The sequence below is a fragment of the Dendronephthya gigantea genome, unplaced genomic scaffold (genome assembly GCF_004324835.1).
Source record: "Dendronephthya gigantea isolate DGI-Jeju-01 unplaced genomic scaffold, DenGig_1.0 000031F, whole genome shotgun sequence".
Classification (NCBI taxonomy): domain Eukaryota; kingdom Metazoa; phylum Cnidaria; class Anthozoa; order Malacalcyonacea; family Nephtheidae; genus Dendronephthya; species Dendronephthya gigantea.
Window position 1 is genome coordinate 243989 of NW_021163041.1, and position 12902 is coordinate 256890.

The 12902-nt window shown below is 37.6% G+C and overlaps 1 protein-coding gene across 1 annotated transcript; it reads left to right on the forward strand.

Annotated features, from left to right (window-relative positions):
• Positions 1-6613: 6613 nt before the first annotated feature.
• On the forward strand, positions 6614-12863 carry LOC114524444 (T-box transcription factor TBX20-like). The gene is made up of 7 exons (XM_028545519.1): positions 6614-6771; positions 6942-7164; positions 10185-10458; positions 11055-11213; positions 11520-11605; positions 11829-11950; positions 12462-12863. The coding sequence occupies exons 1-7, from the start codon at positions 6672-6674 to the stop codon at positions 12731-12733; spliced, it is 1236 nt and encodes a 411-aa protein (XP_028401320.1). The 5' UTR covers positions 6614-6671; the 3' UTR covers positions 12734-12863.
• Positions 12864-12902: the final 39 nt, after the last annotated feature.

Below are 12902 nucleotides of genomic sequence, written 5' to 3' on the forward strand. Positions count from 1 at the left end.
TGCATGAAAAAATGCAAATGTTATGTTATGTTATGTTACGTTATGTTCTTTTAGGTACTGGTATTTAATGAAGTTCCACCATAGTTAATGTCAAACGCAGAAACTTTAAAAGTTTCAATCGAAAATTATCATTTTGAAACTTTTTATGACCGATTCTTCTGCAAATATTTAGGTCCTCCGTCCTAAATATTTCCTAATTTTATGACCAGATACTGCATTATTTATTAGTAGGTTGTGATACTTTGATATGTTGTGTTATTGGACTGCGGTCGAAAAAGTCTAACACGCCATGCTACTTTTACATTGGGATGATTAATTGTTAAAAATTTGCTGTGTGAATCTAATATTCCCAGATATTACCCGTTATTCCCCGATATTCCCCGTTATTCCCCCATTCCCCGATATTCCCCGTTATTCCCCCATTCCCCGATATTCCCCGATATTCCCCGTTATTCCCCCATTCCCCGATATTCCCCGATATTCCCCCATTCCCCGATATTCCCCCATTCCCCGATATTCCCCGATTCCTGTTCCCCCATTCCCCGTTCCCCCTTTTAAAGATAGCCACGTCCTTGTATCAGTGATGCTGTGAAAATGATATAAACTAACAACGATAGCGTGACCCATTTAGTAAACGATTTACCGGATCTACTGCAGGAAAGTCAATTTAATCCTTATTTGTTTTATTGTGGACGTGTTGACAAGTCGCGGAAACGCGCAAAACCGCACATAATTTGCGCAACATCTGAATTTTGTATACAACTTCCTTCTTTATTAAGGAGACAACCATAAATTTGCAGATTAGCTGCATCGGTTGTCGATATAGAATCATGTTGACTCAGAACTATAAATAACGTCATAGTTCTAAGCCAATAAATTATATCGTCAATCTTTCAGACTTTCCAATATATTATAGTGCGTGATCGCAGTCTTATGCACGTTTGAAACTAAAATCATGAATGATGACACTGATGCCATAGTGTGAATGATACATAACGTATTTTCAGTTACATTGACGGTTGAAATGGCTATCAAAAATTCCACCTTTGCCACTGGTCTTTGCAACTTGTGAAGAAAAGTTTAAAGGATTCACGAGGATCAATTTTATCCTTTGACAATTGACATGATTTTACGGTTTTGCGAAATCTTTACTTTGCTTTGTATGAATTGAATGACACGGTTTGCGATGCAACCGCTATTTTTGATGCTCGTGCATGCTATAAGAATACTAATTGTCATAAGTCGAAATTATTTCCTGTGCTAATTAACTGGGTTCGTGGTCTCCGTTCCTTCGTGGTGGAGCATGAATAACGAAAGAATTACCTTTGTAAGAAGTATTATATACTACTCTTATTATATATCGCCATTATATCACTATTGTTCAAATATAAGCCCGTGGCTTCTAAATGCAGACAGTTAATGTAAACGACTGGTCAAGTTTAATAATCTTAATATTCAATTCCAAATTTCAAATGGTAGAATGTCATCGACTTTCTCAAGAGGGCATAAATTTTCAAAATGTTAACTACTTGCGGACTTACTGCATGCTGAACTCGACGTTGAACTGTAGTAATAAAATACTATATATTTGCTGCCTAAAAATACTCACTTATTTGCTGTCTCAAATCTTAATTAGTAGTGTTTTTATTAAACATATGTTGCAGGAATAGTTTAAATTCTTGGTCGCACGAAAAACTGGCTGTGTGCTATGTGTGCATCAGCGCATATTCACAGCACAGTGTCAGTAAAACGCTATGAGCTTAACTTCTGTTTGCCTCAGTGCGTACATAGTTTAAGTTAGGTTTGCGTGCGTGGTCCTCTGGCTACTCCTTCAGTAAATGACATGGTCCTTGAGTTGCATTTTCAGCTCAATTATCACCTATCAACATGCTAAAATCATAGCGTGAATTAGGTGTTTCGCGGAGATATGGTAATTCATATCTAAAGTGTTGATAAGAAATACTTGGTGTCTTAATTAAATTTGAAGGACAATAGGCGCTCGTAGACAAGTGGGCAAGCTCGCAAGATGCATTGCATTCCTGAAGCATGGGCATTTTGATACTGTAAAAGTTGAAATTTCAAGGTGTCAGCCTAATCTATAACCGGTAAAAATGCATATCAAAACAGACAATGCCCTCCAAAAATGTTTGGAAAACTACACAAACCACAAAAAAATCTTGGGTTTCAAATTGCGACCGCGATATCCCGCACTTGTTTCCGCCTTTCTAGATTGAAAGTGTCCCTCGGAACATTGCGCTGTTCAACCACTTTATAAGATTTTGGAGATATCACCCACGATATCACCTTGTTTCATTTCGTGTAGGCAAAACAACCGTGCTCTCGAGGTCTGATAATATATAATCCTATAAAGCGAACGAGTGTAGTCAAGTTGTCTCTCAAGATACGAAGATGCACGCGGGTGGAATTTTAAGGGTTAACTTCGAAGGATTATATACATTTAAATCTCAAACGAGACTCGTTTGAGAAACCGACTCACACAATATCGACTGCTAAATAAAAGCACGAAAAATTCATTTGAAGCGATGTTGTGATGCGAGTGTCGAAAATGGTAACTTGTGGACACATCCTGACAGGCGGTGCGACACAGCATGCGGCTGTATTAATTCACAGCATGTTTTAATATGTTATCATTAAGTCATAATTAACGAGTAATAAGAAACTATGTACGGCGTGCATATGCATGGATTGCGTTTTCAGTGAAGAAAGTCAAACTACACCCCCTGAGATGCATTTAAATTGTTTCACGCCACTTCTTTGATGATGAGAATATGGAGTTATTGAAGTAACGGTGTGGAAGTTCATATTTTAGCTGGGATGTCGGTCAATGTACATTTATGCTACTATAGTATAAGCTGGAAGCTTAAGAAAAGACCGCCCCGAATTTAAATCCAAAAGTGCAGAAACACTTCTCAAGTACTGTATTTTTGTCTATTTGGGTGATGGTGACGCAAACCATATGAGCCATCTGTTGACACCTGATGCTTATCGCGACATTGTGCAAATAACAAACAAAGTAGTCGACACTTTCACACTAAAAGTCACGCAATGCTGCACGGCTTCGTCTTACCTCGTACCCAGGCTACAACTCGATCTCGGTATAATATGAAACTAATCCATATAAATGTCCGCTAATAGCGTTATTTGCGGTTTCACGAGTATATAAATAGTCAATTTTTAAATCAATACGTCGGTGGCCGAACAGCTACCAAGCCACAATAACAAGCGTGATTTGCCAACTAAAGCACTTATTTCCTAGGACCAAAGCCTGAACGCCCTAAAGGCATGCGCGCATGGATGACAATATACTCGAAATCCGAATGACAAAACGACATGATCTGTTATTTGCATTCTTCTTATTACTGTGCGCACCGCATCTGGCACTTTTTAAGTGGCAATCGCCAAAGGCAACTGAACTGTGATCAATTCACCAATATAGTAAAGCTAGTTCACACGGGTGGTTCTGGCTACGATTTTTATCTTTTGATGGATGTGAACGAGTGAATTGCATGTTATGTCTCGCCTGTTTATATGTTTATCACAGAAAAAACCGCCCTTAAATATAGGGCCAGCAGCAAGTTCGGAAAATTTCTTAAAAATACCTTTATATTGAATTAAATGTCCATTGAGTATAAAGACGATTTCTACCACGACTCATCCCTGAGCCTGGTCGACAAGTTAAAAATACAGTTAAGGTGGTCAGTTCTTCATGAGTTGACTCCGAGGTTACGGTCAGTATACGGGTGTAGGGGACACGTAATTTATCTACTAGAATTATTTTTAATCATAATATAACACAGTATAATAAAATTAAAAGCAACGGAAAAGGAAAGACTGATGAATGCTAAAACTCAGAGAACGCTGCTCGAGTCTCGATCGAGAAGGTCAATTACGTTTAAATAAATGTGAAAGAGGTTTTTACATTTATTGATCGAGTAGCAGCCATGATTGATCGTGAAGACCATAGGACGATATTCGCTGATAACACAGCCAACACAGGGTGTTGGATGTCGCTTTTTGACTATTTGAGCAGAATATTTTTCGTCAAGAAACCTTGAAGTTGAAATGATTAAATTTCGGAGATTTTCGGGGGCTTTAATAAATATTTCGAATTTCAGAGATTTTACAAATTTTGGCAACACTGAACTTTTTTGGTAAAATCGTGTATAACACAACCTTACAAGGAACAGGTTTGCATTGACATGTTATCTTAGGATACTGTCTTAGGATAGGAGTCTTAACTGTTATACATATATAGCGAGAACCAAGAAGCTGAGTTTGCGCGCGGCTTACGATCTTATTACAACCTACGTTAGTTTTAATCCGAATACGCTTTTGGCAGATGAAAAGCTGGGGATTGGCTGACGTATGTTAATATATTATTTACTCATCCTAATCTGAAATGCATTCTTCTTTTGTCGCTTTGTCAACCCTTCTTTAGTTGTTGATAAAACGTTATGCGTGGTAATTACGGGCGAATATTTTCACATAGATATCGTGTGCATTCTGGGCGTCTGCATGCATATGCTAAGTCTTATCTGTATCTCACAGAAACGACTTGTGAACTGCAATTCACTCAGGCATACGTCAACAACAATATAGTTCGATGCAGGGGAACACAAATTGTTGTCTACACCAATTATCGCCAAGATATGAAGACTACGAATGAGCAATCTTGTCCAATTTTGTATCTAAGCAATAACAAGGTCATAAATCTCTCTTCCCAACTACCGAAAACTGGCGAATATTGATCATATATTAAGTTCAAAAACTGCCAAAGTTAAAGTAGATTACAAATGAACATTAAATAGGAACTTTAATAATAACTCTTTGCATTTTAAAAGTACCAGACATTCATAAAGCAGCTATATTTAGATTCTTTGGCATTGGGCCGTGGGAAATCAGATTCGCTTTGAAACTGACGTTTCTTTTCAAACTTTACAGTTCTTGTGTCCAGGAAACAACCATCTGATGCATTCTTGTGGCTATAGCTCGCAACCAATTAGAGGTTGGACGGCTAAACTAGCTTTCGACAAATTAAAAGCAACTTTCTAATAGTGAATTGTACAAGCTGTTCAACTTCTTGTGTCAATTCAGAATTGTTTTATCAGCCATATTGTCTTATCAAGGCTTTACCTTTCGGCTGTCCTTCTAATTAGTTGAGTAATGCAAGAGTTCATCGGGTTGACGTATGTCCTTGTTAGTTACGCCCATGTCACGATATGCATTTTTACAGACTCCATATGAAATATTATTAACATGAGCAAGAAGGCTGCAAGCTGGAGATTTGCAGGCAAATATTTAAATAATCGATATACAAATGAACTAATTGTGCTGAATAAAGTCAAAACTGGTCTCGTGCATTTATGAAAACGAGAACTTTTCGGAATATCATATCGCTCGAATGGCGTTAATGTTGCTAATTAACTATACAATTCCCACATAATGACACGTTTCCATGCCTTCTCTGGCAGTTCCAGCCATCGCCTAAATTCTGGATGTTCAATAATGGAACATGTCAAAATCCAGTCGCTGAAATGTCGGGAAATAAAATCGGAAATATTACGCTCTGACATGAGCTGCACATTTTTCAATTTGCAGGGTATAAATGTGTCTGTCAAATTAACAGTCGTCTGTAATCCATAAAGAAACAGCTGTAAACTACTTAATAGTCATTGATGAAAACTGCTGCATCTGATAAGCCAGAATACCGACCAATCTTGGCTTGGCATGCTTGCGTGATTTACCGTATTTGGTTTTGTTAGACGACCAGCTGAAGGCGCCAAACAAAGGAGCACCTTGAAGTTATTTATTTATGTTTATGAATAGAAATTGAAATGAACGCCCTTCTGTACACATATATGCAGATACTGATTTGGTAGTAACACCCCGTGTTTACCAAGTGATTCCTCTACCATCTTACGGAATCTCCCGCGGGTAGGAAAAATGCAAAGGCTGGTGCTAATAGCGGGTATCGCCTTTCGGACGTAAAACCTATCTTTTAGTTCGTATGACCACCCAGCTTTGCCAAATTTAAGTATTTAATTACTTTATAATACTTTACAAGTGTCACTGATATTAATAACGTTCCGTCTTCTAGTACCGCAGCAAAAGCTAACCGTAATATGAAATAACTATCACCACTAATCATTTTTCATTCACATAGTGAATTGTTAATCCTGCTGCTATAGTAAGTAGTGATTAGTAGTTCTACACAACAAGTATATATCATAGGTGTTAAAGGAGAATTAGCAGGCGATTATTTGAAAAATAATATCATCATCGCGCGGGATTTGCCCGCAAAATTTATATTTGATTGAATTAAAATGTGAAGGTCAGGTGGGTCTCTCTTGGGTTATGGAAATGAGATCTTTCAACGCGAGAGAATCATTTGAGCTTAACGATGACACAATTAGAAGGCCGAAGAAGTGCGCATACTAGAAATAAACCCCTTTTCACAGATAGGTGAAGCTATTGACAGACTTGAGTCTCAAGTGACAGTTACCAAACATGCGATTATCAAATTAATTGCCAATTATACTTGTTGTTTGTCTACCACCTAAATGATTTACACGTTTAAGTGAATCACTGTTAAATCACAACGTCCCACCGCGCACCAAGATCGGGAATCTGCGCGCGTACTGTGAAACAAAATGGAGCCTACTTCGACTAACGAATCAGCCTCATTGTCTGAGAAGGCGACAGCGTTCTCCATCGACTCCCTGATATCCGTTGAAAAAGACAAGGACAGAGGTTCTTATATATTTATCTTTTTGTGAACAGTTTAAATGTAATATAAACAATTTTCCGAAAATTTGCGCAATTTGTATAAACAAAGTGCAAATTAAAGTCAAATCAACTTAGCGGTTTCATTCTTTAATTCAATCGACTCTTTTGCAGTAACAATTTATGTTGCTTTTCAGTGGAAGATGTAGATGTGAGCAGTCCCACGAAAAGAAGTATTGTGGAATGTTCGGCTGTACTGAATGGTCACGCAAAGCGACAGAAGACGCAGAATCACGAAAACAGTGAAAATTTAGATGAAGATTCATGTATTGACAATATCGATGTCATTCTCGAAGGAAAGGAACTGTGGGACCGATTCAACGAGTTAGGAACTGAAATGATCATAACGAAAGCTGGCAGGTGGGGAGAATTTAATTTTTATTTGTTTATAATGAACACCATACTTTATATCTACACATGCAAGCTGGTCCTCTTACTCTTCTGTCGCACGGGTAAAATGCACGTATGTGCAAATCTTTGTTGTATAAAGCCTTTTTTATCAATAGCAGGCTTCGCAGCTACATTATTTATCGGAAAATGAATGGGGCTAAATTTCCAATTCTAATACGAAATATAATTCGAAGCGCATATTATGCTAAATTTATGCACTGAAAATATTGATAATTACTTGTGCCTATTATATAAATAAAAACTGGATTATATATAGACATTCGTCCATGTTATCTTCTAACAATTTGCAATTTCCGCAAGGTAATTGCATAAAATATATTTTGGTCTGGTAATGATACTCTTCCGCGTTTACATCGGAAAACGTTCAAATTATATTGTTAGAAACGAACAGCTGATGTTGCGCCAGAGTCACTAAGCTAGATTTAGCGAACAAATATAGCTCCAGTAGTATAATATGATTGGTTTACGATTTATCAGTGTTACAGGACACCACTGCTAGTCTGCTAAGCTGCAATGGTATTATAATGTTTTTGTGAACTCTCACACTAAGACCACTTTGAACATGAAGACTAAACACGAGAGCAAAAACACATTGAGGTAAATCAGTTTGTGTACAAATTACCACTAAATTTTCCCTACGTGCGATTGTCCACGTACACGCAACATTGAGTTTGAAACTGGAGTAAAAGAAATCAAAGAAATGACGTATAAAAGTTTTAGAGATACTGATGAGATATTTTGGTTTGCATGTTTCTCACCTCGGACTTGCCATGTACGTTTTCATGACCTATGGCCGTCAACCGACAAGTACAACTACGCACAAGGCGCAACCTGCATGTTACTTCATGCATTCTTACTAATCACATGTTTTTCGAGGACAAAGATATGTACAATCATCATATAATCGTGAAACACATTTTCATTTAAGAAATTGACGTTTGATATCATGTGGTGTATCAGCTTTTGATTTTGAGATTTGAGTACTTCAATGAGTATCATTTGATTTTCTATTTTGTTCCTCGCCCCTCCCCGTTATTGTTGTCTGTTCCGTTGTACGTATCGCGCATAATAACCTAATATAGTTTATATTGGATGAGTTATAGAGATAAAAAATGTTGATTTTGAGATTCGTGTATACAATATATATCAACAGTATTTATATTTCTTAATAAGGAACGGCTTATTGCTTCCCATTGAGCGCTTGCGTGCGTTTGACCTCTCTTCGGTATACTCGCTAAAGTGCCAGAGGAAGTGAGGAAGTGAGGAATAGTTTGAATCTTTCAATAACTGAGATAAACCGTGTGTTTTGTAAAGTGTTGCCGTTTCGGATTATTAAGTAAGCTACATTATACTTATGCGATGAAAACCCGACTTAACGTGGTCGGAAACTGATAGTGATAAAATCACATCATAAAAACCGCCGCCGCTAACACTTGTATGCGTGAGGACTTAAAAATAGCTGTGGTGAAAAAATTGGCACCGGACTGCAAGGCAAAGTCACGCTATGTTTTTTCGCATTGGTTTATTGCAAATTTCCTATTATCGAAGCATGATGAGGACTTTTTACATTTGCCGAGTGTTTTGTATGCTTTGTTTGGTTGGTAGTGATAATAACGATAATGATAAATCTAGGTCAAATCAAGCATTTTTTCTGTTGTCACCATCCCCCAAAATCCTGTCATATACGGACATGGTATTTGTTGGTCCTTCACTACGTAAATACACTTGCGTATTCACCAAATAATTTGTGCATGAAAGTATACACTCACTTTTAGACTTGACAAATTTTGCAATTGCTAAACTATAGCTAAATGTTCACTTTCAGACTTATGCATGAACGATTGATTTACCTACATCAAACTAGTATTCACCCGCATCGAAAGCTTGTATTTTTATTTCACGTATTTAAATGTATGCCATTCTTACTGCAATTTCCACCCGATATTTTCCCTTCAAATCCTGTTCAAAGAGTTGTTACCATGCAGTATTAGTATATAATTACATCCATAACTAATGAGAGCTATATAGGCATATTTGCGCAAAATACTGTGCTGGTGTCAAGGCAAAAATATTTTTGTGCATGCATCGTTATTGAAATAATTCAACTGCAGTGAAACTGCAATAGTCTGCATGAACAGCCGAAATGTCTTGAGTTTAAAAACGATGCGCGCAGTCGTAAAGTCTGCGTATAGGTCACAGGTTTTATACTGAAGTATGTTCCAAACTGCTGTAGGGCCCTATTACTATATATTTGTGTTTCAGCTGTGTTTGTGCTGTACATGCCAGTAAAACCAGATGAAAGTGGATGGCAACACCTAAATATAGAATACACGATCATAAATGAAGCTTCAATAGATTATAAGGATAAGCTGGTTGTGTTTTTGCAAAGATTGGACTCCGTGCGCCATTACAGTGAAAAGCCTAGAATTGATGCGTGATAGGATTAAAAAATAATATATAGAATCCATGAGTCATCGTTGGAAACATTAAACGAGCAAGTCCTCAAGTGACGACAAGACGTCTAATCTGTTATGTCCGTGGCGTTCATGCTTGAATTGCTATGTTTTGATCACCTTACTTTCAGAGAAGTCCGATTAAGCAAGATTACGTATACTTTATAAAGCATGCAGTTGGAAAGAAATGATTACCACAATTTCCAACGTTCGCAATGACCGTATAATTGGTGTCTCGAGATGTAATAATGTTTATTCTATTTCTTGTCGATCAACCATCCCCAATGTTAACTCTGGAGCATTGCAGACAAGGCTGACAAGCTGTGTCACAGATGTTCCTTACCTCTCTCATTTTCCCCATAAATCACACCACTTTTTTTTCTTATATTAGCATTCCTGCACGCTATATCTGCGCGACATTTGGTCATAGACGGTTACTACAGTATGCCAGAGCATTTCATTTTATAGCCATGCAGTTTCATTCAACATTTTCAAGAACATTTTTGTTCTTTTCAGGCGAATGTTCCCAACATTAAGATTTTCGGTAACAGGGGCAGATCCAAAAGCAAGCTACCTCGTGCTCATGGACATTGTCCCTGTAGACGACAAAAGGTATCGCTATGCTTACCATCGTTCAACCTGGTTAGTATCAGGCAAAGCGGATCCACCAGCTCCAACTAGACTGTGTATGCATCCGGACGCCCCATTCACAGGAGAACAACTCATGAAACAACCGCTATCGTTTGAAAAAGTTAAACTGACGAATAATGAGATGGATGAACAAGGACATGTAAGAGAAAATCTTTATTTTCTTCCGAAAAAATTAAGCCCCTTACAGACGAGCAAGTTTTGTTTTTATGTGACAAGTTTTAATTGTTCGTCTGTACGCCCAACTTTGACAAATTTTTCTATGACAAGTGTAGTGTACTTGTTCAAAATGAAGTATACTTGATTTTGAAGTGTACAAGTGTACTTGTCATAGAAAAATTGTCAAAGTACAAATTTCGCTCGTGTGTATACGTATGAGTCAACAAAGAAAACTTGTCAAAGTAATGTGAGCACTTGTATGAGTTTGACCAGCGGACTATTGTATTTGCAACATCAGCTCTTCCAGATTTGATCTATGAAATGCCTAATCTTTGAGGAGGGAGGATGCCACGGCTCCGGCAATAAGGGATATAAAAGATCATTTAAAACATTTACAAAAGAGTATCTAATATTAATTTTGAAGGTGTTCAAATTAAATATATGCTCAAATATATGTCAATCGAAAACAAAGGATAGGGTATTGGATAGGGTAGGGTATAGGGTGAGCCACCTGAATTCAGAAACAGAAAGCAGACAAGTAATTGTTAATGCATATTTAATTGTTTTCATATTATCCAGATCATGTTAAATTCAATGCACAAGTATCAACCTCGAATTCACATCGTTCGAAAACGAGAGCATATTGCATCAGTGATCAACCTTAAATCAGAGAAAACACGGACATTTGCTTTTGATGAAACCCAATTCATAGCGGTGACTGCGTATCAAAACCAACTGGTAGGTACAGCAATTTCTGATAGTGATCTATAAAAATTTCCTTCAGCACAGCTGCTAGAAATGTTTCACTGAAATCACTTTTAGTGTCTGAACCCTTTGAAGAGGCATAAATTCAGAATAATTTTAGCACCTAACGGTGTTATTTTCATTCAACTGCATGGCGCCTATTTTTTTCATCCCTGTATTGAGCAGTATATTTCTCGGTCATTGTACTACAGATGTCGCAGCATTGTCAAGTATGCACACATGCATGCAGCCCCCGCACGACAAGAATTTGTTCTCTTATCGCTCAGTTTCTCAATTTAGATAACTCGATTAAAGATCAACAGCAATCCGTTCGCGAAAGGTTTCCGCGATTCTTCCCGTTTGCTGAATCCTGAATGGAGAGAAAGGTTAGAGCCAACATTTATCATCTTTGTATATCATCTTCAATATTAACATCCATATACGTATATGCAAGGCTGCAAGCCAGGTACATCCACTGCCTGAAATGTTCATGCAGTTACATAGCTACGTGCGTTGTTCATTAATTTTTCAAGTGAATTGCATAGCGTGAAAGCGTAGTTATATACTCACAGCTTATTAATGAGAAAGGTTTGCGTTTCTTCCATTTAGAAATAAGGATTTTTGCGACCAGGTTTCGCGAATATTTACCTATCATGACCCCACACTGTCGCCAATTTTACAAACTACGCCATGGAGAGTGGACCCTCACTACAGATTGCCTAGTGACCCAGGTAAATATGCTAAAAAACTAAAACCGATTAAATATGGAGATTAAGTTTTTGAGATGAACAAAAATAAACAAGTGAAAGTAAAACAGTTTTACGTAAGAATTTATCTTTTCATCTCCACTGTTTCGCGATTGTTTATGCAGGTTATACGAAAATATTTGTCCGGCTTGGTTATTTTATTAAAAAAGTATCTGCATTCTACATAATAAATATATACGTGAGTTCCAGCTGCCTGGAGTAGACCGGACTATCATCATGACAAAAGAATTCTGGAGGAAGAGCAGACTGATCGTTATTTTTATCAGCATCACTGACCACTTGATGCATGCAGAGCCATATGCATGGACAGCCCAAAATCTCTAAAACTTCTTTAGCTTCTGTCTTCTGCCAGTATGTCTGACTTGTATCTACCAAATTGCATTCTTCACTGTCTGAAATATTCTCCGGTTAATTCAATTACTATACGCGTCAACTATGGCCACACTCTTACCACGGAATTTCACTTCAATTTTAGGAAGCCACTCGCCATACCTCACATCGCCGTACAAGCCTGGATGTGGTTTTGTTTTTGATGAAAATATCCCGCAAACTTTTCTTCCACGGATGGCCACATCTGTTCAACGACCGCCCAATCTCTGTTACCCAGTCTCCTTTCCAACGACAATAACAGGCACTCCCGACTGTATGAGCCCACGAACTGGTTCTCTTTTGGCATACCTGCACGGAGGACATTTAGTTCCCCGTATGAGTGTTGCTGAAGATAATATATTCAACTTTAAAATGTAGAACGTCGTGGTTTCAAATCTGACAAAATTCGAATAAGACAAAAAACAATGACGTAGCAAAAAATTTCCTCCATGTAAATTCGTAAAGCAGTGCATGACTTGCGCTTGTTCATGTATAATTGTAAATAGAGTTGTAAATAGTAAACACTCAGACTTCAATGTATTTATTT